Below are 27,733 nucleotides of genomic sequence, written 5' to 3' on the forward strand. Positions count from 1 at the left end.
GATTGGAACTAAATGATCTTTAAGGTCCCTTCCAACTCAAAACCGCTCTATGAATCTATTCCTTTTTTTAAGCTCACAAGATCACAGTTTGCTTGAGAAATTTAAAGTCACAGTCTCGGAATATTGTGCTGTAGCATTTTAAACAATACAGCAATGGCTGCAAGACATATTGGCTGGAGTCTTCTGGTCACCGCAAAGCTCTTTACTACAGACTCTTATTTCCCTAAATACCTATTTCTTAGAAGGACCACATTCCAGAAAAAGATCTCATGGGTGTGTTACAGGGCACCTTTGAATACATTGTTTTTCCCCCTAGGAGCCTAGTAAAGCATTAAGGAACATGGAAATTACTACTGAGGAAAAAAGAGAAGAGGCATTTGGGACCAAGATGGCAGCAGTTAAAATAAGTTTGGCTACTCCAGGCTATCCAAGGTCTAAGCCTATAATGCCATCATGTCTCTATCAAAAAGAGACCATATCATTCAGACATTTTCCTCAGCAATATCATTTACCATATGATAAAAATACCACACTTCAATCCCCATTTTCTTGATGATCATACTGCCTAAGTATGTGTCCAAGCTCATCTACTTCTATCCAGAAATTTTATTTTTAGCCTGAATTCTTGAGTTGATTTTTGCTGTCTGCTCCTGAGGAGACCACGTACTCTTTTGCACATCATCTCTCCATCTTCTTGATATTTTCTCCTTTTTATAGATTATATTTTGAGCCCATGCAAAATCTGATTGGGCTGGCTATGTTGTGACAGATTAGGACTGAAATGTCAGGAATAGTGACGTAACAAACTGCACATTTCAACTCCAAGGAGCACTTCATTTTCGATGATGAAACTGTCTTTAAGAAAACATCCTAAATGCATGTCTGAAATTATCTTCCCTAAGCCTAATGAAACAAAAATTCTCAAATGTGTTTCAGTTGGCAAGAAATGTTCAATTGCCAGCAAGAGATCCTGGGCCCATTCTGCTTGTTCCTGGGAAATCTTCTGAGAATAAGTACCTTTGCTCTTGCTGTCCCATATTTTTTCAGAAGTGTCTTGGAGGTGTATTGAATGCCTTTAACCTGTCTCCTGTTCAAGCTCATCCTTTTCTCAAGTAAGAGCCAAACTTGCTGAGCTCAATGGTTCTAACCAGGAAAATTTTGTGTTCATGCTGCTGCTTTTGTGGCAGGCTCACACCAGGAAATGAGATTATTCCAAAGATGCCTTTTAGTGGGTTCCAGTGTAACTCAAGATATGCCTTCTGCCCTTTCTAAATTAATGATTAGTATAGTAATGTTCAGTGAGGTTCTTGAATGAAGTAGCAGCATATTTTTTGAGGTAACTACACAGTACCTGGTAGTCAGCTCTTCCCAGACAGGTGCATTGTGGAGACTACAAGGTTCTTTTACTTCAAGGCCATGGATTCAAATTTAGTGACAATGTTCAAGAAGTAATCTTGCCAGTGCTGTTCAGCACCTTGTCAAAATGATGTAATGGATACACTTTAACTCCCACAAAAATCGTCTTTCTATTTCTCAGAATTGAAAAAAGGACAACCGGTGCTCCAGCATACAGAGTAAATTACCTCTTGCACTTCTGCCAGTGATTCACTTAGATTAATTAATTAGGACACAGACAATTAAAACAGGCTATGTCTGCTCTCACATTAAAAATAAATTTCAATTAAGGAAAATCCATGATAGGCCTTCCTGAATGTGAGTACACAAGTAAACTTTGGGCTCATATTTAAGTTTCTGAGTGATGTGAAATTAACGTTTATAAAGAAAGGACAAAAAAGATACTTGATAATGTTTATGGTCCCATATTCTGCAGTGATATTTAAGAAAGAAGGCCTCTTGAGCCATTCTCCCTGCACACAAATAGCACTTTCGGTTTTCTTTGATGCCAGTTCTGTTAGTTATTCCCGTCACATCAGTTATCGTGTAGTGTGTCAATTTGCTAATACATTGCTGAGCAGCTTAATGCTTGGTCCTAGACCATTCCAACAGAATTATGAAAATTAATTCCCCATTACTGAGCTATTAAGACTTAAAATTACTTTATTTATGTGAGATCTTAAAACAAGTGTGTTGTATACGGCAGAGGTGCACAAAGAAACATCAGTGGAACAGGCTGTCTGCTTTAGTGAATAGGAATGAATCAGAAGATAAATTATGTTGATACAATCAAGAAAGTTTAAAATTCAACTATATGTTAGACTTAATCCTCATTATCATGGAAAGCCACTGCAAATACATGGAAAACAGGAAAACAAAACCAACACAAAACTTAACTGAGCTGTGGCATGTCAGACAGCTTCCAGGTAGCAGCCAGAGGACGCAGCAGGAAGCCAGACCAACTTATGCACAACTCAGCAGACAAACCTTAAAGAGTAAACTTAAGCTGTGGAGAGTGAACAGTTAAAATACTCAGAAGCCAAAAAAGATTGCCTTCTCACCTCCCATGTAGAAATCACCCAAAGCAATTCGGTCTCCACTGTGGAGAACAGAAATGCAATGCTAAAACATCAGAAGATCAAACCAAGCCATCAGCAGCAATTCAGTCTGATTTTCCAGGCTGGTCACAAGCATAGAAAGATTCATAGCACTACCAGGTCAGAGGAAGGCCACTGTAGTTTCATATGGCCTTGCTTCAACAGACCTCAAAACTGTACAGAGTTGCTACTCTTACTGAGCACTGTGTCATATAGTGAAAATACCTTCTGGAGAAACATTTTATCATGATTTAAAGACTTTAAGTGACAGAGGGGGCATTAATAAGCCTTTCACAGAGGTAACCATGTCATAATGACAGATTTATGTTATCTACTCAATCATTCCGAGGCCAGCATGAGTTGCTCACATCTAAGCTGTGCAGGTCTCTTGTTGAGAGCAACGAAAGGCTCACTTTCTGAAAGACATAAGGCATGCCCCTAAAGCTATATAATACAGCAAACTGTGTATGTGCACATGGTATTTTTACTAGAGGACTCTCTACTTGTTTTTTGTTTGTTCTTTTTTTTTTTTTTCAAGTTTCAGACTTTCAACAACAAATCTCCAAGTTCTCATTCATGCAAAGCTTACTTTGACAAAACATTCCTGGAATCAGCCCTTAATTTGACTTTTTAAAAAGCCTTCAAGAATATTGTATCTTAGACTTTTCAAACTACTGTACCATGAAAATGGAATTCATTATTTCTTAGGCTTTGCCTTTTGCACATTGGGGCAGAACAGAGCAATTTAGATTGCCTGATGTCTAAAAGATACTGCCTTTTGTGTCAGAGCTAAGAAAGCAGGAAATGCTGAGAAAGTAGGAATGTTTACAAGGGGTTTTGTAAATTCAACAAAGATGGCAAATGCTCTTAAGTCAGTCTTTCAGTTTCATATAAGCCTTCTTGCAGAAAAAAAAAACAAAACAACTTTGTCTCTTTTGTAACACCCCTGCCAAAATCTCATTAAAAGCGTGAATGCAGCCAATTCCTACACACTTTGAGAAGAGCAAATGTGAACCTCTGTAAGGCTGTAAGTTTTTCCAGTGCTAAAGCCTCGCTGGTTCCCTTCCCAGCTCTCACTCTTGCAGTTCCAGCCTGGAGCCTGCCCCATGACCGCTCTGCAGACTGAGCATCTTGCCTGTAAGACCCTTAGAGAGCAAGCTCACACTGTACCTTGCTTTGCTGAGAAGCATCCAAACTCTTTCATATTGTATTTCCATGAAGACATTCAAACATAATTACAAATCTTTCCTGACTAATTCCCTCTGACTGCATGACATTAACACAGTTCTTGAGCACCAAAATAGTTATTTGAGCTAGTTTTGAGTTTTCTCTATATTTTCTTGTTCATAAAAAGAAGTTTATGTAATTCAGGGAGCAACATCAGTTGAACAGGTCTACTTTTTTCCTACATCATTTTGGCTGAAGGCTTGTAAAGTTATTCTGTTACCCTCTTAATCTTTCAAGCTTTGAAAATAAACTTGAAAAGCTGGAAATCCTTATTTTCCAATGTTGTTGGAAATATTTCCAAAATTTTCAATACTAGAAGTTGTTTTTTTTCATTAGCAGGTAATTTTGAAGACTTTTAATAACTTTTTAAACTGTACATATGTGCATTTGTGTTTTATTTTTTCTTGTGTGATTGACCTAGATATAATGCACATCATGTGACAGACCTCTGAGCAGCATGAATTTCAATTTCTGGAAAGTAAACTAACAAGAGCTTGCACAAAAGGGAAGATTGCTTTGCTGTCCTTCATTTACTGTCCCAAACAATCTTTGACATTAGAACATTTGGCACTAAATAAAAACACTTAGCTTTGTGACATTTAAATGAACAGACCAACAAATAAACTATTGTGCTATCTCATCTTCCGGCTGAAAGAGTGCATATAGATAGTGGTTTTGGTTTTGATTTAAATTAAAAGAGGTAAAACTTTTATTTTTATTTTATTAGTGGAATAGGGCTAGCAGAGTGAAAACCTGTCTCCTAACTAGAAGGATTCCTAGGAACTCTGATTATAAAAATTTAGTAATGTCATTTGGTGGATCAGGAAAGTAAGTTGAAAAAGAAGCTCTTGAAGAAGGATGGAAGCCCAAATTAGCAAGCCATTCAATATTAGGCCACACAAACCAATGTATAATAGACAAGGGAGAGCTGCCTTCATTAAAAGAGTGGAGGAAGTAGAATGCCTTGAAGATATGGTCCATATCTGTGAAATTGATGTTGTTAACAGATGCAAAATAAGTTTAAGATAATCACCCCTTGGATCCTGTGATATTCAGTGTTGCTATTTTTGTGTTTATTACTGCTTGCCATGGTTAGCACTGATGATGTGTGAGAGATTGTCCAGACAGTAAACAGCTGAGGAAAGAAGCACAGAGCAGGCTTTTATGTCCAAGCCAACTTGATTCCATGTAAGTAGCATTGTAGAGGAAGGACTGGGGTCAGGAATTTCATAGGTCAGGCCAAGGAGACCTTGTAGGTGGTTGAAGGAGAACTTGAACAGCTGAGATTGGATGAAGAGAAGTAAAAGGGATAGGTAAGGCAAAAAAGGTTTACATTTTTATATGACTTCCTAAACCAGGTAATTACCATAATGTTTTTCTTTTGTACTGCAGATCATTTGTCGCTGGACCCCGAAGTTTCAAAGGCAAATGCCTATGGTTTCACTGGCTGCCTGTCCTCTGTTCAGTATAACCACATTGCTCCCCTAAAAGCTGCCTTACGACATCCCAGTGTTGCTCCCGTGATTGTCAAAGGCTCCTTGACTGAATCCAGCTGTGCATCCATAATGGCAGCTGATGTGAATACAGTAACCACAATATATTCTTCATCAGGTATGTCCAGTCAAGAGGGGAATGAGGAATTTAAAGGATACTGTAAAGTGAGGTTTCCTTCCTTTTTTTGTAAAGCTATTATGATAGTGTAAATACTGCAACTGGGAAGCTGCCTTCTCCCTCAGCGAGTTTTGAGGATGGGCATTAGGATTAGCCAAGGCACCTTGAAAAGTCATTGCACTAAACCAAAGTTTTCAGACTAAGTTCTTGGAATGCCTAAAATATGCCTACAATAAACAAGAAAGTCCCAAAGCCACAATGGGAACAACATTGGAAGTATGGTTAAGCACCCGATTTGTCATTCCTGTCCACTCTAGATAGCTCCAGTGCTGCAGATCTCAAAGGAGAACATAAACGTTACAAATATTCCATATCCCAGTGGTGATCAGCAATAGGAGTCATACAGCAAACGAGTCAAATGTATTCTCACCCTAGCAGAAACGAACAAAAATTCCTTGTACAAACACCCTTGACACAAGTGCGTGACTTCCACTGAATGCTTGTACTTTATTCTCTCAGGCTAAAGAGAAGAAGCACAACTTGAGTGGTGCCAGTAAGATGATCCCAATAGCTCATTTATCTTTTGCAATCCTGAAACTGTCGCCTGGGAATCTAAAGTATTTTGCATATGTGAATTTGTATGCAGAGAAGGAAACCCAGAGCAGCAGGCAGTGTTGTTATCAGAAACAGGGGCAATCAAGTTGCTTCTTCAGTCACCAGTGGATGTGGCAGAATTCTTAATGACCAGAAGGAGGTACAAATTAGGGGCTGCTTTTTGCCCCTTGGCCTATGAAGCCACCTCCTCTTTTCTGATAACTAATAAAACTGTTCTAGATCATAATACAATTCCTTTGACCTTTGTTCTTGCATCAAATCCCCATTTCCTGCAGCTTCTACCTAAAATATTCAGCAGAAAATAAATGATGCTATTAGCATTCTGCATAGGGAAAAATGCTGTTGATTACTCTGTGGAGTGGCTGCCAGTGTCTGTGCTCCTCCCCACCCACTAACTTCCTTCTCACCACCCAGAGTTGTCTAAGGTATCTGCTCTGAAGCTCAGAAGAAGTGTGCCTTGTAAATACTGAACGGACAATGATACTAAAAAAATATGAACTCCTTGCCCTGTGATCTGCCACCTTGATTTGATTTTTTAAAGAGTTTAGAAAGCAGTAAAACCCAAGGCTCAGAACTGCAGGAAAGAACACAGAGCACAGTGCTGCATATTTGGACTTAAGGTTACAATCTGTTGTCAAGGTTCAGCACTGTTACATCAGAAATGCAGAATGATTATAAAAGCTCATCACTGTCTTTTCCACTCTGTGCTTTAAAATATTATTTCCTTTCAATATGATGAATTAACTGACACTACTGCCTCACTATTCACATTAGATTTGATTAAAGCCTCAATAAGATCTTTAGAACAAGTTAGTTCTGAACACTTCATGTCTTTTTATGCTATAGTAAGAGCACTGGGTGGTACATTCATGTTAAAAAAAAATGCAATTTGAAGCAAATTATACTTTGTATAGATGTACTTGAGAATTACATTTATACATGGAAAGGACACATTTTAAGAAATAAAAGGAAGACAGAGTTAAGCATTAACTTTCAAATTTGCTGCTCATATCTCAATTCATCAGCTCCAAATTTCTCATTATTGAGTGTCTGAGAAGAAAAACAGAACTTCAAAGTTGCCTGTACATGTCTTGTGTCGATTTTCTAATGTACAGATACAACAGAAAAAGCCCTCTAGGAAATCTCTCTTTAAATGTGTGAAGAAAGCTTTCTATATTTATAACTTGAAAACAATTGAAGCTCTTTCCTTCTGAGAGGAATACTTGTCTTCAAGAAAGTTTCCTAGCAGAAAGATATGGAACAAAACCCATTCACTCACAGCTCAATTATCCGTACACGTTCTTTCTGATTAGGAAACACAAAATGAAAGGTGATTTACTGTCGGTTTGATATTTAACAAAGATCTGCAAATCACGTTCTTCCTTGCTGAGACACATGTAGAGGTTTTGGTATTCTGAACTCTCTACTGATGGTGTCGAGATAATTGACTTTTCCTGTGCCTTTTTTTTTTTTTCCCAATATTAAAATACTGAAAATGCCAGAGCAGATTCAGCTGTGTGAATGATGGAGTCTTGAGCTGTTTGTCTACCCCCAGCTGAAGGGCAGGTCTCCATGCATTTAAAAAAAAATGCCAAAGACTTTCCTGAGTCAGAAACTACACAGAAAAATTTTGCTTCTGACAGGCAGCTTAGACAGTTCAAGCCCCTGCCTCACTGAACTAGTTGTGCTGGACCTGATATTTCCAAACAAGGAGGAATTGACCAGGAATGCACTGAGACAGCCTTGGCTGTAATTACTATGAGATTGTGGAATTCAGGATCTTGAGAGGAATGGAAAAAAACTAAACCAAAACAAAACAGAAAGCATTGCTGCAACCCCAGACTTCAGGAGAACAACCTGGCCATGGATGTGCTCTGAAGAATCCCACTGGATACAGCCCTGGTGAGAAGAGGGGTCCAGGAGAGCTGGTTCAAGGATCACTTCCTCCAAGTCCACCGATCCACCTCAATGAGCGGGAAATCTCACAAAGATGGAAGGAGTCTGAGTGGTTGTGAAGGTTTAATCATTGGATATATTCAAAACCCAAACGGATACAGCCCTGAGAAACTTGCTGTAATAGACCTTAATTTGAGTAGGAATTTGGACTAGATGATTTCCAGAGCAGCCTTCCAACCTCAGCAGTGATTCTCACCTCAGTGATTCACACTGTAATGTCACCAGTTTTATCTAAAAGGAGGAAGATGTTCTGGTAAGGTCTCATATGAGACACACTACTGCTCTTCCTTCGCTTCAGAGTTTATTATGTTCCCACTGGAGGTGGTTCTGCTGTCACATACCATCTGCTCATCTGTAACAAACCCTCCTCTCCTTGTATCCTGATTTTATTTCTCAGGCAAAACATAATTCTTAAGGCCTATACCTGTTGGCCTTCAATCTGAAACTGATCTCCAACATTTTTTCTGGTTTCCTCTCAGCACTTAAATTCTGGTAGCAATTGGCAAAAAATAGTGTCTGTTAACGGCATTTAGTGTCAGATCTGACATAATCTTCTGGGCATTAATGATATCTTACATAATTTTTAAGGCAGAAATTTATTTTTTTGCTTTATTCATACATACTTAAGAGTCTTTTATGACTCTATTTGAATAATACCATGCACCAGATACCAGCTGGAGATTTTTCTCTAGTCTAGGAGGACTGATGCTCAACAGATGTGAAATTTTATTGTAACTTATTTCACTGGCACCAGTTGAGCTCTGGAGTAGAACATATCTCACCTAACTTCCACTGTCTGAAAGTTAAATCATCTTGAGTCTAAAATAGTGATTACATAGGTTAGGTCTAAATCTGTCCAGCCTTCATTTCCCTTCACTTCTTCATGACATTTTTTTTTTTAGGTATCAAAAAAACCCAGCTCTGACCAAGTTCCCAACGGCCTACTTAGTTCATATGTCTCTCATTCCTCTACCAATAAACTGAGACAACACTTTCAGATGTTACCGTGAGCCTGTTTCCTTTTAAATGTACCCTGAACAGACTTTGCTCCTGAAAAGGTAGAAGGAAATTGTCCTGCAAGCTCGTTTTATTTTTCAGAGAGCTTTCTGGTTTGATTCTCCAATCTCCCAAATCACATCTTTTGAAAACAGATTAGAATTCATGAGAGTAAAAGGATGCCTCTGTCTTAAGTCACAGGGAAAATGAATATAGTTGATACAGAAAGTAAGTCTTGTTTTGTTTAACCAATTGCAGATCCTTTTGGGAAGGCAGATGAGAGGGAGCCTCTCAGCAATGCAGTCAGAAGTGATTCAGCTGTGATTGGAGGTAACTTCTTTTTTAAAGATTACAATAGAAAAATATTTCTGTCAAGGTGAGCATCTAGAGTACTTTACATTTGAGCCCCATAAAATCCAGTTCAAGTTTTTTGTAATCTAATGCAGGTCTAGTATTGCTGTATTCATTAGCATGTATCTGCATCAAGCTACCTAGACAGGCATCTGCATTATGGATTAAGCCAATAGTGGAAGCATATGATGTTGGATATCACCCAAAAAAAAGGCATTATGGATCATCAAGAACATGAGTTTTTCTAAAATATAACCAAAGTTTGTCTATCTGCCTGCTTCAGCAGGGAGATTGTACAAGATGAACTCCAGAATCCCCTTCCAACCTCCACTATTCTCAACCATTCTGATTCTGTGTGATTATGTGATGCTCACATCACCCAGCTGACTAGCAATTGTTTTACACACCACTCTGATGACAGCCTCAGCACAGTATTCACATATTCTGTATTTCTTCAGTCCTCTTTGCAAGCTGGTGGTATAGTTGAACTCATTAGGTCATATGGAAACATTTCTATACTAGAGGAAGTTGTCCTCATAGTTTCATGTATGAATTCAATTTTTCTTTAACAGCCTGGGAAGCGTTTTATCTCTATTTTATAGGAAGCCCTGTAGGGAGCTGGCTTTGATAATATCTAGCAGCCATAAAACAAATATAAAAGGCTCATGTGAGGTTTCCAGAGATAACACAGAAGAAAATATGACAGAATAGGAATCTGTATGAACATACAGATCTAGTTTTTTAAAAATAAACACACTGACACAGCTTCACTTCCAGTGAAAGCAGAATTTTACTGAAAATAGAAGGTCAACTGCATCAATGCTTGCTGCTTTAAGCCTTACTTAAGGTGATAAAATAGACAGAAAAACTACCAGGGAGGGTGTGATAGAGGCAGATGATTGTGTATAGACTGAGATGAACTGATCTATCATATCAATTAGCTGTTGTGCATTGCTAATGTATTTTTCAGGTAATTGGGGATTTTGGTTTTGATTTTTACTCTTTCTATCCTTCCTTTTTCACCTTTCTACAGGTGTAATAGCTGTTGTGATATTCATCATCTTCTGCATCATTGCCATTATGAGCAGATTCCTCTATCAGCACAAACAAGCACATCGAAGTAACCAGGCAAAGGAGAAGGAATATCCAGAAAACCTTGAGAGCTCTTTTAAAGCTGATATTGACTTGCAGAACACAGTGAGCGAGTGCAAACGGGAATATTTCATCTGATGGACAACGCAGTTTCTTCTTACTCTAACTCCCCTTAGCTCCCTTCTTTTATTCCTTTCTTCTTTGCTGTTTTCTTTTTGTAATTTTTTTTAAACATTCATTTTTTGCTAACTTCCTTTTCATTTGGAAAAGACCGCCCTGCACAGGAAACACTGACAGTGATCACAGTGCCTCATTCTCTACACAAGAACCTGGCAGTCAGTTTGCTTCTGCAGCTCAAGAGACCTGTTATCCCATCCTACACAAAATAAGATCCACGACCACACCTGGCCTCTGCTGTGGGCTTCTGGATGTCTCAAAGTTCCTACAGTTATGTGTGTTTTTCTCTGGAGATATTTAATTCATCACTTTTACACTAGAGCTGGACTATGTAAAGTAGAGGTAAAGTAGTTGAATACGTAGCTCTACAGATACTGGGACAGGATAGAGGGAAAGAATGAGACCAAAATGACTCATTTATTTTACAGGCTCATTTACAACAATCATAAAGAACCAGCCAAATTATATGAATTGATATCTATCTATTGATTTCAGTGGTATTATATTGATTTATACCAGTTGAGAAGCTGGTGTGAGGTAAGGAAAAATAAAACTATTCTCATTAAGCTCCTTCCCCCAACCTCCTGTCCTTTTACTGTAACTTTTAGGCTTACTGGTACTTTTCCAACAATATATGTATCAACAATAAATATAATTCCCGTGCACCACTTTCACATTTGTTTCATAAGGCTGGCTATGTAGACCAAATATACTCTGTGATAACTCTAGCTGAAGCATGGATAGTAGTAGCTTGAATCTCCAGGGGTTTTAGGAAGCTGCTGGGACTTAGGTGCTCTATATTTGTCTGAAATGTTAGAAATGCAGCATATTTCTATTCATGCCATATGAAGGATTATAATGTGGTAAGGTTAAACACTGCTGCCACTATGGCAAAAAGTACATAGACAAGAAAAAACAAAAAATAATTTAAACATGAGTCATGCCTTCTGCCAGTTCTAAAAAAAACAAAAACAAAAACAAACAAACCCACAACAGAAAAAACCCAACTACTTAAAAAAATCCAACCCAAAAAACCCCCAAAACTGCATAAAAGATTGATTGGTATTTCCTGTTTGTAGAAACTGGAATATCTTCTTCAAAGCTAAACAGAAAGAGTACTGACGTCACATCTAAAAAGGTGACATTTAATCAACCCTGTTTGCAAGGAAAAACATTAGGGGACAAGTTAAAAAATATCCCAAATACTCTACTTCAAATGAACCTTCCCTCATGTTTTCTCCAAAGTCTTCTGTTATCTCCTGATTGGGAACAATACTGAAGGCTTGTATCCTGCCCATTGCACTTGTGCTGCATGGTTTCAGTGTGAGGTGGAAAAACCTTTTCAGTCACAGACATCCTAAGGGTAAGAAATGGAGAAGTCCCACAAAAGGAAGTTTTTCACAGCCTGCTTGTGTCTGTGGAACATATTGCTTTCACCGGGCTTCTGAATAGTATTAGAATCTGTTGTCAGACTAGACACTTTCTAATAGGAGTTGAATTAATCCAACAGCTAATAAAAATATATATCTATTGCAGTAGTCTTGATAATAATTAATTCAAAGCAACTCTGAATCTCTTTCTTTGCTCCCTACACCTTTTTGAAGTCATCCTGAGGCTTCTGCATGGTGATTCGTTTTACACAGATTAGCATCACAGAATCATGGTGTGAGGTAATAACCCACAGCAAACTAGAGATGAGGATAAACATGCAATAGGTGCTGTTTTTCCAGGCAGTGTATTGCAAGGTATGTAGCTGCATATTATTTTGATGGAAGTAGAGGAGAGACAAGGAAGAGTAAATAAATGACAGTTTGGATATGGTGAATCTTCACCACTTTTTTTGGAAGACTTATGAGAAGTAGCATCAGTGAAGATAAGGCAAACTTTGAATGATATCACCTTCACATGAAGAAGAATAAATGAGGCCAGCCCCATAACCATAACTCTGCGCAATTTTATAAAGCCATTTATATTGAAATTAGTATTGGTGCCATTCTTCCTCAACAATGGTCAACAACAGCCCTTTTGCCTGGTGTTGTATGTATGATATCTGGTTACCTGAGAGTTTTGATGCATCATGAGATGTATAATGACTCATCAGTGGTGTTCCTTTTATGTTGCTTTATCTTTTGCAGTGAAAATGGCAATTCTCCTTTCTTCCTCCCTTCTCCTAGATAAAGCTGCTCTGTTTGGCATGGCAGGAGGAGAGGAATAAGTGAGTGTGTGGGTTCCTCTGCTCATGTTTGAGTTATCTGAAATGGCCTCTGTATGAGACATCTCTGAAGTCCTAGTGTATTTAAATGGCTCTATGAAGAATGGAATAGGAAGGAGGGGAAAGCCCACAAGTGTGTATTTTTCTCTAGCCAAACTAACAGATACAAATCATCCTTCTGCTTTCCTACATGTTAGTTTCCTGGAATGAAATTACTTCAGTAATTTCAGTAAAGCAGCTCCAACAGTGGAGTAGCTGGAAAAGAGACTCATTTCTCAAGTGACTAAATTACTTTCAGCCATCCTAGAGCCTGATTCTGCAAGATGCTGAGCATTTCCAATGAGAATCAAGTTCCCATCTCCAGATGTAAATATTAGTGTTGCTGCAAATGTTTCACAGCTCAATGGCTCAGTCCTGGGTCAAAGAGCAGGTGTAAGGGGCTCGCTGTGTGCAAGCCCAGACCCGGCAAAACAATGTAAGTAGTTTACTTGTCCATTTTTCCTTATCCTCATTCAATATAGCCCAGGCAGGTAAAATTTCTTGAAAATTTAGCTCCCTTAATGTGCATCTGTAAAAAAGAAAGAACTGGACATACATAAATGCATGCATGAGTATAGAGAAACAAGTGCATCTATACCCATGAATGTAATGAGATGTGACTATTTATATGCTACCAGGCTGAGCAAATGAACCCATTTGTATGACCTGCAATTTAAAATCTTATCTTCCAAATCAGGATGTCCATAGTATTCTTAACAGATAGCTAAGATACTATATGAAGTATTGTAATGCTAACTCCCTTTTTTTTATTATTATAATGCTTTCTTTAGTGAGGACATCATCTGATTTACTTCAGCACCAGTTAAAGGCAATTAAAAATATTTTTTTAAAAAGAGAGGAAAGGCAATTTTGCAAAAATCTACCAGTGTTAAAATTGCTTTCATTTTCCACAGTTCAAATTAGCCCTTTTTCCCATCTATTACAAACCACTCCTGCTATTTTTGTTTAAATTGCTCTTTGAATGGGGGAGTCTTTCCGTTTTTATTTTAGCTATCTTTCTAGATAATATTTTTCAGTAAACATGAGGGATAATACTTTTTAAATATGAAATGTCAGGATTTATTTAAATGAAAAACCAGAGACTATCAAAGAGTTGTTTGGAGGTGTTTGGTTGTTTGGATTTTCTTCTTTCTCTGAAGACAAGTTTCATAACAAAAGTAAGGAGCTGGTAGAGAGATACCAAGTTTCTCTTTTTTTTTTTTCCTCCTGGTGATATAGTAGGTAATCTCTGAAAATTATTATTGCTAGGCAGGGATTTTTACGCTACAAAATTTCTAAGTCATTTAGAGACAGATTTTAGGCACTGCTCATTCCTGTTTCCCAGAAATGACTTGGCCAGTAACAGCCATGCTTATAAGAAAGATACTAAGTCCAAAGAGTTGGATGCCTAGATGGACTGAGAACCCTGGTACCTGGCCATAGAAAACGAATGAAAGCTTTCTGTCAGAAAGCTAAATTCCATTAACTTTCAGTGAGACATAAGCTGTCACCTGAGTGAAGAGTGGGCTTTCAAAGGAATTTAGTCTTGTGTGAATGTGAATCGATGCTTAAGTGCCTAAAAAAGATGAGCACTTGACTCCCATTAATTTCAGTTGGATTTCCGCCTTGCTGTGACATGTTTCAAAATACTACAAGACATTTAAACACCTTTGAAAATTGAGTTCCATTTCTCTTGTGGAAGTAAAACACTGGTCCTATGTAATTTGCAGTAAGTATTTAATCTGTCCTTATTCATTTCCTAGAGACAAGACAGTGTGTTTTGAGTAAATTTTTAACACATTTAATTTTTTTCTCTTTTTTGCCACAGCACAGCACTTAGGGTATGTCTGCAGTGAAAGCAAAGCCAAATAAAGGACAGGCTTTTAACTCAAATTGGCTAAACAAGGATTCTCATTTGGTTGAGTTTAGCTGTGAAAATAAGCCATTTAGGGCTTTACTGTTATCAGGTTGTGTTCAGTCAAGAGATTCCCCAGACATTCAAGTTAAAACTGATGGCCAAAATTCAAACATGAGATGCTCTCTCTCTGCTTTATTTTAATCTGATCTAACCAGACTTAACCCATCCTACTTAGCAATTGCTCATATTTTTCAGTATAAGCCAAACCCTTATTTTGATGAGTTGTTTGTCTCTATTAGCATTTAGCTGAGCACATATTTCACATATTGGGTGAGGAGCCAGCAATACATCATATTGTTTCACTATGGTGAGGGGATATGAATCTTCTCCTAATTAAGTCAGCTATCAATTTTGCTGAGCATCAGATTGAGTCCTAGACCTGTGGAAGCATGTGAAGATTGCTCTTATCTGAGTCATTTGGGTTTGTTTCATTTTGTATTTGGTTTTATAGGCTACCTGTTTTACTCTTGCCATCCAGCCCTGTCCTGTGGTCATTGGGACAGGGCAAATGTCTCAAACATCTCAGAAGATAAAATGAATCACTCTCTAGAGGTGCAGCTTTCTCGCTGGTGATTATAGTGACAGAATAGGCTCCTGGCAATAGGTTAGCTACCTCTAGCAGCATTTGCCTACATACAGGAATCTTAAACTAGTCTTGCAGCTCCAGTAGACATATCTGCACAGATACTTTTTTAATTGAGATACCAGCTGGGATTAAGGAAGAGTGCCTCTTCGCATCTAAAAATTACACTGCATAGGAAACATAAGCATCCACTTATAGCTGAAAATGAGGTGTTAAAGCACCCATCTGAGTTGGTAGTCATCTGATCAGTAATCCATGGGTCTTGGGAGAGGACAGTTCTCTTTCCAGTCTATTCTAGATGCAAAATCTCTTCATTGCCTCATGTGGGCCATCTTTGGCAGATAGCATACACATAGACAGATCTGCACAGATTTCATGATCTAAAGCTAACTCAGACCCCTAAGATACACTCCTAGCGCTGCATGTCTGGTGCCAGTTGAGATGAATTATAGTATCTCTCTAGGTCCAGTAAGGATGCAAGTCTCCTCTGTCTGTCATGTCTCATATCTGGTAGGCCCAAGCAGATATGTCTATTATCTGTTGAATTTTCAAACTACACTAACTCCCCAAACAGAACCTCTAAATTTTCAAGGAGCTGAATCCTTGAAAAATATCCCATGTGCAGAACAGAAATCAACCTTCTGTTGAATCTTTGTAAACCAATCAGTTGAAATTTTACCTCAGATTACCACATGTGTGACAGGAGACAGGATCTGACCCCTTTGTGCTCCATCTCAAGTCATTGTTGTTTGTTGCCATCACCCACACAAAGCTTACACTGAAGAAGACCAGTTTCTAGTATTAATCTGCACTGCCAGCTTTTCAGACACAAAGGGGTTGTTGTTGTTATTATTATTTTTCAGAAAGCATCACTTTGTAAAAGCGGAGCAAAAGCTGAGACCTTGTGAGGCTCTCTAAGTGCTATTTCAAAGCTTTCATGCAGTTTTGTAACACATACTTATCAAACAAGCCAAGTGATACAGTTACATCTCTGCCAAACTAAGGGCTTGCCCAGTCTTTTGAGGTTGGAGGGAGTCCTCTGGGTTGACTACAGTTAGAGTTGCACCATGCTTTTGGAGGTTTTCTTCACAAGTTATTATCACAGCTTCAAAGCATGATTTGTTCCCTTTGGTTCTGCACTTTGCTGTGCTTTCTTTTCCAATGAAAAGCTCACCACATTTCCCTTTTGGTGCCCCCTCCTCCATGCACCTTTTGTACATGAAACTTCTACACACATGCTTCTTTTGGTTCTAAAGTAGCTTTTTTTATTTGGTTGTTTATTTTGAGTCATGCATACAAAAGTTTGGATATTTCTATGTATTGGTACTTACTTTTGTGATCTTTTGCACTAAGTTACTCTGACAAAAACGAAAACTGAAAAAAAAAAAAGCACACTTTCTGGTGAACTATTGTAATTTGTAAGCTCGTTATTTGTTGTTTGTAATGTACTGAGTCTACAAGCCGAGCTAAGGAAGGATTAAGGCAACAGTTTGTGTTGATAGTGTCACTCCATATCTAGTTCACCTCTTTTCTTTTTCTCTCCTTTTTCTTTAACATGTGGGGCTATCAAGTTAGTGTTGGGAGGCAGAGGAACTTGTGTTACAGTTCTAACTAAGGTTATGATTTTTCTCCAGGCAGTCACAGAAACCAGAAATTCAAAGAAATTGCATGATTCTCAAAACATCAGCTGGAAGGGAGATTGCACTCCACCGTGGAGATGAAGTCACTTTGAGGTGGTGACTTGTGGGGGGATGGGGAGACTCACTCTCCAAATTACAACTGCGATGAGGCAGTGCAGGAGACAGAAGCTCTCAGAAACGTTATGCAATTGGAAACCAGGCATGGCAACAATCAGGTGGATGTGAGGGGTTCAGGTCTTTTTCCACAATTCATTTTTGCCATGGAATGAACTACTAGTTAGCCTGCCAAAACACAGCCTTAATTGTCCTGATGATCTGCAAAGTAGCAGCAATGTGCTTCAAATATGGGAGAGCATTTCAGACTTCTGGCTGATACTAATCTGAATCTCCAGTTAGATCACTGGAGTTCTCCTTGATACCCCAAATAAGACTTTGGAATGGTTTCCCTCAAACAATCGTAACATTTAATGAATTGTTGGGTATAACAAGTGATCCAAATAAGTTTGCTTAGGCACTCTCCTCTCTCCCTCCCTCCCCCACTTAGGATGGTTGTGGCAGCTTTTTCTAAACTACTGACTGCAGTTCACATTGCAACATCATTAGCTTCTTGATATTCTGGCCCTCACTCTCTTCATGAGTTTCAATCCTACAACCTTATCCATCTAATACAACTTCTGCATGGAAAGTTATTTACTCACTTTTGCATGCCATAGCCCTTTATAGTTCCTTCTTGCATAATTTAGGCAAACCATTTTCTGACAGGTTTTGTCATTGCTGCCAATGCTGAATATGTGTATTATTAAGAATGAAAACTAATCGCTTCTGAGGTAAAGCTTAGATACAGCCAGTCACAGCCTCACATCCCACTCACAACACAGAGGAGTACTCAAACACCCAAACTTACTCCATGAAATTTCACGTAGAGGTTAGGAGAGCAAGTAGGTACATGTTTTTTTTCCAGGTATCCAGCCATAAAAATCTCTACTCTTGAGTTTTGAAAAATAAATATTTAACATAGAACATTATATCTAAATGATAGTGAGAAGTTACAAATTATAGTACCTGACCTGCTTTGAAATCCATTTTGTGAAAGAAACAAAGCCAGCTTCAGACCTGGTTGTAATCCTATTGAGGTCAGTGTAGATATCACAGATTAATTTAGCCTTCTATTGCCCTAGGCAAGGGCAGTGATGATCTCCTGCAAACTGGGGCTGACATATGTGAATTTAAGTCAGGACCCTGTATTTATCATCCCCTCTTGCTGTCAACAAGAGTTGCATTCACTGCAATTGTGTGTGTCTTCTAGCAGAACTGTGGATAAAACTTGGGATAAGGCAATGAATTTTGGCTCCACTTAAGCCCATGACACGGCTTAAGTCACCTTCAGGAGTGACTGGAAATGTGTGTAGGGGGGAAGCGTGGTGTGGGGTGATTAGCTGCCAACCAGCTTGGGAGCTCACCCACTGACTTTGGAAGGATTTTATGGGATTTTAATGGAGTTCACCCCTGGATGGACTGGGGTGAACTGCATCCTACTGGAAAAATGAAGACACCCAAATAAAATTTTTAAAGTATCAATAAATGAATAAATATAGCCAAAATAGCATCTTCACGGGATGTGAAAGCTAGCTGAGATGAAATACTTAAAATAATAAAAAGATTGGCCCTTTCTACAGGTGAGCCCTTCATCATTCTTTTTACTTTGTTCTACTCAAATTATATTAAATAAATCTCTCAGAACACTGCTCATTTCCACAGCAAAGGAAAAAAAAAAAAAAAGACTTTTTCTTTTAATTGTCCATCCAAGGGTAATGCAAGAGTCTCTCAGTTACAGTAAGAAGCAAAATGGAGATTTAGATAATTCCCCTTTCAGGATCTGGTTTTCTAAAGAGGATTTCACAGGACGTTGCCTCAGTCCAAGTCAGTTTTGTAGACAATGTAACATGTCTTACTACACTGTTCGGGGATTGGGAAAAATTTAGCCTTAGCTTCTTTTGTTTTCTATGGTTACTGTTGTACAGAAGAAAGACTTAATCTGTAAATAATGTATATTTAATAAAAAGAGACTTTTTGTATGATTTTGTGTGGAAGACAAATGCGTCCTTGTGTGTTTTTATTTTATCTTACAGCTGAATAGACATTAAAAAGTTCTGTTTATGGGGAAAAAAAATAAAATTCAGGAATTTACATCTTAACTCTAAGCTAACAAATTTCACTGGATATTAATAACAGCTGAAGTGCCCACAACTTGGATATATTTATTTCAGCCATTGATAAAAGTTATTGTGAGAGAGCATCTGGTCATCACCCACATCACTGACATAACAAATTAATGCACCTACCCAAGGGTGCATAAGAGCACAGATGCCTAAGGGGTGAAAGGAGATGTGTTTTATTTCTGGTTACAAAACATTCATGGTCATAGCTCTGTAGCTTTCCAGAAAGCTTTCCAGCTTTCCATGCACACATATGTATATGCACATACACAGACTCTCCCCAGCCTGCCATGCATAAAAAAGTGTGTCCTGCAATATCCATGTGTCCCCCTCATGCAACAGCCACACTTCTGGCTGTCACAGGAATCACACACACTGCTGCCATCACACATGTCCCTAGCATTCTAAATTGGACCTGGCTCTGTCTCCGTTTTGCCTTGCCTTTAAGTTTTCAGTCTCACTGATTATTCCCCCCACCTTCTCTTGGTCTCCTTTGAAAGCCATAGTACTCGATACTGTCAACCACCAACCAGGAAACACTGACTGAGAAAACAGCAAAACCTAAATGCATACAAAGAGGAGGACTCTTTAAAGAGTTCCACATGCTTGGATTTTGCACACTCCCCCTCCCAGTCTTTCAGGATTTATGCACTCTGTGTTTCAATCAGCCAAAGCCTTTTATATTAGCAGAGAAGCTGTGGGTCTCATTATCTTAGGAAATTGTCTATGAGCTTATTTTTCACCCCTCGTTTCTGGATGGGCTGCCATCCAGAAGACAGAGCTGATGAGTGCTAGTCATCCCGAGTGGGGAGGTGTGCTACCTGGCAAGACAGCTTTACTGTGCCTGCACTGAGGTTCTGTAGGCAATGGTGAATGGGTGCCCATCTCATGGGGCAGATCCAGCCTACCATAACTGTCCCAGACCACAACCACCCATACAGCGTGCAGGCACAAAAGCTGTCTTAACCAACAGTAGCTTCCTTGTGTCCCCTGGTTTCCGATGGATGCAGGAGGAGAGGGTTAGTTATCACCAATTAGCAAAAACCTTAAGCTACCATGAACCCCACACCATCTTACTCAGGGGGAAAAAAAAAAAAAAAAAAAAAAAAATTGCATGCAAGAGCTATACCCATACACATCTTCCAGCCTTCCTTCTTCATAGCTAATATACTTCCTGAGGAGTTAAAGACATTGTTCAGAGGCTTGCATTAAGTAACTGACCTAGTGCAATGGAAAAAACGTATCTATTTGGCAGCCTGGCAAAAATCATTAATTGCAGTTTATGGGTAGTTAGCTATGTCTGAAAGAGGGGACAAAATATCATAGTGGGTGGCAAAAACATTTGTGATTAAATCTCCCTCTTCCTCAACACCTGCTTCCCTTTTCTATCAGGCAGAATAAAGTTACCTTTTTTGCAGCATAGGCACAAGTAGCAAGTGGTTTATGTTAAAGCTTTGTTCCTTCCAACAAAAAGCCCACTGGCAAATGCATATAAGCAAATGCCATTAAGTGAGCACTGCTGTGAAAGCAATGGAGGAGAGCCCAGCTATAGTCAGCTGTGGTGTTTTGCCTTCCCCCCCTGCCCCAGCACAAGTACTAGGCTGCTGCAGTCAGTGCTTATTTTTCTATACCTCTTAGCCTAGCAAGAAATCATAAAAAGCAGCTATACAAGGTCATTTGTTCCTCCAACCTCCCATGCCGGTGATGTCTGTATTTAACTCTTCTTAGCTTGAGACAATTGCTCTTTCTTTCTCACAGCCTAAGCTAAATAGCCTTTGCCTCAATTTAAGCCCATTAAGGCTTGTCCTATTCCCAAGGGAATGGAAAGAACAGGTCGATCCTTTCCTTTCACACAGCAGCCCTTTTTCTCTGTTTAAGTTACCTTACCCCTCCAGCGCCACATACATTTCAGCCTTCCTCTTTTCAGAAAAAAAGAACTCCACTTCCCTTACACCTTTTATTGCCATTGTTTTGTTTTGATTTGTTGTTAACTCTAGACAATCCCAGAAAGCAGCCTGATAACAACTTCTTAATTTTACCTGTTAAGATGTGAGATTTCACTGTAACATAACTAATCTACAGAAGTTTCTGGTTTCCTCTTGTTTATTTTTTCCTCCTAGCAATTTAGTTTCTTCAGCCGTACTCCATCCACCCTTATCTAACAAAAGGTCATCAGCCTTCTGCAATGATGGGGCCAAGCCATGCTGCAAAGCCAAAACACCAGTGGGAGCACCAACAGTCTGAGAGTCTACTACAAGCAGGTCACACATAGCAAGTATTACAGTGAGAAGAAATATTTCACTGTGTGATGGATTACAGAGCTTCTGCCTCATTAGGAAGGACAAAGGAGTGGCCACTTGTCCAAAGGACCAGTTCATAGTTCATTCCCACTTTGCAAGGTGTTGGTCAATAGGAAATTAGAACCTGACAGGTCTGCTTGACAAGCAGATGATCTCAGCTTTATCATTGACTTACTAAGGAAACCATATCTAAGTACAAGGTGGCTGCTGGGCATCTGCCATTGCTAAGCTACAGCTACAGAGAAAGATTCACTCTAAAATAAAGTATAATAAATATGTCAGAGCAGGAAATGAACAGAATTTGATGAAGAGAACATGTGGGTGATCAGTGTATGAAAAGCAACAAGCTGCTATGTAATAAATGAACAATTCAGTATGAAATAGTTCAGCTTCAATAGCCTTAGCTCGCAGAGTGCCAGCAAGTTTATGGTGGGGTTTTTTTTTCCTAAAAAAAAAAGAATTGAGCACTTCAGCCTTGAGGTAGGAATATAAGTAATAGCAAAACAAGTGAAATGTACAATGGACTTTTCACTTCCAAAGGGACATAAGTGCTAGGTGGTGGTCTTCAGAGTTGATGCCTAAAGTATCACAGTTCCCCATCTGAGCCAACTGCTGGAGATGGAGTGATGGAATTTTTTTCTGACTGGCAGTTGGGGAACTTGCTATTTCTTTTAAATTTTGTATAACACCCTAAGTCTTGCTTAGGTCCTTCTATTCTATAAGGGCATCCCTCCCCTGAATCTGGTGGCAGAGTGAGAAAACCCAGAATAGTTTATCTCCTGAGTTATTTCAGTCATTGCAAGCCATTGTAACCAGCCACATGGGTAGGACTGCAGGATTTCTCTGCTCCAGATCACATTATGCTGAGCTGCTGACTTAGAGGTGAAGGGACTGACTTGAGAGGCTACTTTGGATCTAAGTGACACCTAGGACTAGGATGGTGTGTGTCTAAAGAAATTCAAAACTATTCTTACGATGGCAATAATGAGGATAAATAGTGAACGCATTATGATCCACTAAAACAGACAGGAGATAAAAAGCCATAAAATGGCCAACACATAAATAACATGGTGTTTTTAAAAAGGGTTAATTTATACTTGCTTCAGCCACTATCTTTCCTGTGTCTGTCATGACTCCAGTGTGGCTGCTGCCCACCTGTGAGGTTACATGCTGGTGCAAATAAATAATACATTAATAACAGTATTTCTTTCCATTATGAAAGACTGGTATTAAAAAATATCCCAAACTGATAATCTTTGAGGAAAAGGTCAAACATCTCAAGGAAAAGAAGCATCAAATTGCATCTTCAGTACCAAGCTGCCTAGGATCAATTTATTTTTTTAGTGCTTTGGGAAGATTTTTCATTAAGCAGGTAGCTCCATGTGAAAGACTGTGGAGATGCTCTTCAAAGAGCAGCAAGAGCAGCTCTCTGAAACTTAGCAAATAAAATCTTCAAAACAGGCTCCTGCTGCTACAGGAGCTGGCAGGTACAGCAGCAAGACAGCCTTTGGAGACAAGGGAACTGTGTTTGAAAGGGACCCAAACCAGAGGAGAGACAGGTGCTTCTGAGCTCAGGCATGCTGCAATTTTTTTGAGGGGTACTGGTCTCCCCAGCTTGATGGGCATTGCTGTTCCACCCTAGTAATGGCAGGCTTGGGTTTGGAGTAGCACCTACAGAAACTGTTTCCCAGGATGGAAAATGGAAAACATTCACACTGCAGTATGTAGCTGTACCAAGGAAGTGGTTTCTGGATCTGCATCTGTATTCTAAGTGGATTTTCTGGGTAAGGATCATGTTTCAGGACCCGGCTATCAATGTATTCATGTAAACTATTCAATATTTTCATCAACAACCTGGATGAGGGAACAGAGTATGCCCTCAGCAAGTTTGCTGATAACACTTAACTGGGAAGAGTGGCTGACACACCATTCAGCAAGACCTGGACAGGCTGGAGAGTTGGGCAGGGAGAAAATTGATGAAATTCAACAAGGGCAAGTGTAGAGTGTTCCATCTGGGGAAGAACAACCCCATGTACCAGTACAGGTTGGGGGCTGACCTGCTGGAGAGCAGTGTAGGAGAAAGGGACCTGGGGGCCCTGGTGGACAGAAGGATGACCATGAGCCAGCAATGTGCCCTTGTAGCCAAGAAGACCAATGTCTAGTTCTCATACTCAATCACTCCCTCTGCTACTTTCTCATGAGATGTGTCAGAATTCCTGTCTGAGAGTCCAAACACAAACTTACAGCATTTGTAGGGCCATAGGGATGGGCAACATGGCCAGGGCTAGAAAAGGCTTAAGTCTGTTTAGAAGGTATAAGACAGAGGACTGATGCTTACTGAGCATAGATAAAAAAGAACAGCAGCAGAGTCCTAACGATTAAACATAAATTGATGTCTTCCTAAGGTTAGACACTGTCCTTCTCTACTTGGCAAGTGAAAGATAGGAATGTGAGGTTCAAATCTATCATTACTGTTTGACAAGGGTGGGATTCATTTCAGGTTGAGGCACCTCATTTAGGGGTTCAATTAATTTTCTTAAAAGGAAGTTTTAGTGCCATTTGCAATACCCAACGCAAACATATGGTTGAGAGACATGATTAAGAACTTACAAGAGACCAAAATAGAAGATAATGAAGAAGTATATCCAAAAAAGTCTACAGTGGCACCAGCTGCCAGTATTCAGGCAACCAGATTTCATCCTTAACTCACTTTTCAGCACATAAATATGGTGTCCTACTTTGCAAGCTGAAGGCCCCTAACACCATGTCAAGCTGCAACAACTGCATCCATGTGTGCATTCACATGCGCGCACACACACACGGACACAGAGCATGCACATTGCAAACTTGAATGTAACACACCTTTGCTCACTTTCAAAACACGGTCTCCTGCAGTGTGCAGAGCTTTGCAGTGCACATGTCCATTTTAGCCAAATCTACGCATTTTCACACACAGGCACAAAATCCAGAGAAGTCATAAATCTGCCAGATAACCCTCTGACTTCTTGAACCGCATGGAATCTGAATGAACTTTCCTTCTGTATTCTCAGTAGGAAAGGCTGAGAGGGGAGGAAAACAGGCTGACTGCTAAGCACCTGCACCTTATGGGCAAAAAAACGAAATTTCAAAGGGGAACTGCCAGAAGGCAGATTTCTTAAAGGTACAGCAATAAGGGAGCAGTTCAGGTTTAAAGAGGCATTGAACTAAAAATAATCAGTGTAGTTAAAAAAATATTGAACAGCTGTTTTTCACAGCTAATGTTCACCACATATATGCTGGAGCTACTGACATTCAGGCAAAACTGTGAAGCTGACTGCTTTTCAGAAGACTTACATCTGGGGTGTTGGGACACACAGACATTTCAGCTCAAAACTGTCCCACACCTTCCTTCCCGCTCCACCCAACTGCTACTCATGGTGTTCCAGGAGCCTTTAAGAGATTCTTCAGTACCTGAGGCAAAGTTCCTAGCAAATCAACAGGAATTTTTCCAATTACTTCAGCAGGTCAAAACTATCTTTTGAGTGAGTCAGAGGGGAGCTCTGCTCTTCTCATATCCATGGTTCCAGCAGCTTTCCTATTGTTAGCCAGAATTGTCCAGCTCCTTGCCTTCAGTATCTTTATGTTTTTATGACTTACTTCCTAAAGACTTTAAAACTGCCTTCTGGAGACAGTGTGTCTTAATTTTAATTTGTGTTTATGCTGGTTGTGTTAATTTCTCATATATATAGATAGCCTCTACTACTAAATAGTGTCTTAACTTTCTCCACATAACCAAAAGGTCTTTCTACTCCAGACCAAGCTGTTCAGAACAAACAAATTACGCCATAATAAATTCCTTCATAGTTCAGTGGAATTATGTTAGGGAAGAATTACCTACTTACCCTTTACCTCATTAGCATCTTTATAGTACAGCTAACTAATGCAACGTGTGGGCCAAATTCACTAGTAACTATTAAGGACTAGATCACCTTGAGAGCTCTGCATTTATATCATTATAAACCTGATGAAATTCAATGCTACTTAGTAATGAATCAAGCTCAAAATTTCCACTGATTAAAGCTGAGTTGTGCTTTGACAAAGTTCTGCGACAAAAAAAAATGATAAATTATTTTCTCCCTCCTGCATCCCTGGGGACCTAGGAGAAATCTGGTTTGTGGAGTTATTTATATTGTTTTTTTTCTTGCCTCTCAGTCCCCAAAGCAGTAATTAACTGCTTATATTTCTTCCTCCACCAAAGAATATATAGTGACACAGTTTGTTAACTAGGGCATTTATCCCACAACTAGCACCCCTTGTTATTAACACATGGTTTCCTTGGGATTACAGTTACAGTACTACCTTCTAAACCATTACCACAACATCTCCACAAGAATTTCCCCAGATTATTCTTTAGCTAACCCACATATTTGTTTTTTTGAAGGATTATCACTTTTTCATCTTTGTATAGGCTTCTGGATCTGCTGAATGGTAGCCAGGTGTCCTCTGAAGGCTCAGAACTGTCTTGCATTGTAACACCTATGTATTCTCACCCTCCAGAGAGATGTTCAGTTCTCTCTATTCACTTACTTCTGGAGTTAGTTTTTCTTCATCTATTCAATACGTGCTCAAGGGTCAACTAGACCTAAACAAGTTCTCAAGCCCTTTCTCTCCCCCACCCTTCTCTATCTGCCTTTTCACCTCTCTGCAAGAAGAAGGTTCTAAATCTTATATTTTAGGAATTATTGTAGAAGGTTAAATTCGATGATCTGATCTCCTTCAGGATTTAAATTATATGAATGCAGGAAGAGGTGGTATTGTAGCATAACCTCTGAAATCAGTTCCACTAGCTGAGTCGATGTGTGACTTGGGCAAAAAGTTTACTGTATGCTGCAACAGAAGCTGAAGCCAGTAGGAATACTGCCCCAGTTTCAAGGAGTAGAAGACCAGCTCCTTCACCCCTAAGGGTCTCTATGTGAGTTTGATTCATGGAAAGTTTCTCACTGATATAATTGTGTTTGAACAAATACTCCAGGGCATTATAAAATGGGAATCCAAATTTGGGTCACCAAGACTGGCTGCAAGGTTTAACGAATTGCTCCTTCTGAAGCCACCTTGCAAGAAAAGGTTTATAAAAAACAAATGTAAGTCTGGGTAACTATAAGAATTTTCGAGGCAGTTTTAATGGAATATATTGTTTTACTGCATATAATCAGTTTGCAGAAATGTGAAGATTTTGTCAACATTTTCATGAGTAGGTTATTCAAAAAATCTTCTACACAGTATGAAATATGCCGTATTAATAAGGCTAGAGAAGGTGCTCAGTGTATTATATTATGCAACAATGAAGTAAAGGTGAAATTGTTTGTGACTACGGGAAGGAAAAACAAAAACCTTCTTAAAAACACTGAACTTGCTTCGTGATAAGTTGTCAAAAATATTATTCAGGTGCTCATTTAAGATCAAACAGCCCTTTGCAATGTCAGGCTCTCCAAGGGGGCACAGATGCCTAAATTTGACCATTACTCTGGCAAAGTGCGTGCTAGCAGAATTTCTCTCTCACATTCAAGCATGCTGTTTGCTTCCACCTACAGGTGTAGGTCCCTTGTGGTAGAGTTGCTAGGAAAATGGTAAGTCATAGCTATGAAAAATTACAAAAATTCTGTACACACACATCTGATTTCCCCCCCTAGTCACAATAAATATCTCCTGTCTAGCCTTTGCCATATAAAGGAATAACTGGCTATGGGACATTTCACTTACTAGACTTCTGTAGTGTAGAAACAGCACCAAAACTATATAAGTAAGCTAACTTCAAAGTCTTTCAGCATTACAGCACTGGTGCCAGAGCTTTGAAGAAAGTGTGAAGACTGGATCAACAAAGGCAGCAGACTTTTTGCTACCCTTCCCTTAAAAGAAGCAGAGCAGTAGAATCAATCATTGCCTCTCCCTGTAGCAGGCACTTCCCTAGCAACCACTGAAGTGTCACCCCACGTATTTCACTGCAGGATATCTGTGATCTCTTCAAATGGCAGCATGAAGCACATGGAGGAGGTACAGCTGCTTCAGCATTGATTCCCACCACCATCAGAAGTCCTAATGTAATGCTCTTTTGCTGTCGCCACTCTCTAAAGACCAGCTTCTGCTCATGTTGCCTTTCCTGGGCAGAGTTTTTCTGCAGAAGCTGGGGAGGATGACTTGAACAGAAGGGGGGAAAACACCACTCTGAGGAGGAGGAGCAGCTTCAGAAGGGCTCCTGTTATCCACGTGAATCTTCCCCTAAGGTTTCTGAGTCCCAAAGACAAACACTACCTGTCTTTCAACAGTCAAAG

At 39.3% G+C, this 27,733-nt stretch overlaps 1 protein-coding gene across 1 annotated transcript in view; it reads left to right on the top strand.

Moving 5' to 3' along the window:
• CNTNAP5 (contactin associated protein family member 5) overlaps positions 1–11,489 on the top strand; it is a 265,506-nt gene extending 254,017 nt beyond the window's left edge. Inside the window, exons 22-24 of the mRNA XM_051623680.1 lie at positions 5,112–5,330; positions 9,156–9,227; positions 10,282–11,489. Of these exons, the coding sequence (XP_051479640.1) occupies positions 5,112–5,330; positions 9,156–9,227; positions 10,282–10,478 (488 nt within the window). The 3' untranslated portion in view covers positions 10,479–11,489. The remainder of the gene's footprint in view (positions 1–5,111; positions 5,331–9,155; positions 9,228–10,281) is intronic.
• Positions 11,490–27,733: the final 16,244 nt, after the last annotated feature.

Source organism: Apus apus, chromosome 6, assembly GCF_020740795.1.
Source record: "Apus apus isolate bApuApu2 chromosome 6, bApuApu2.pri.cur, whole genome shotgun sequence".
Lineage (NCBI taxonomy): Eukaryota > Metazoa > Chordata > Aves > Apodiformes > Apodidae > Apus > Apus apus.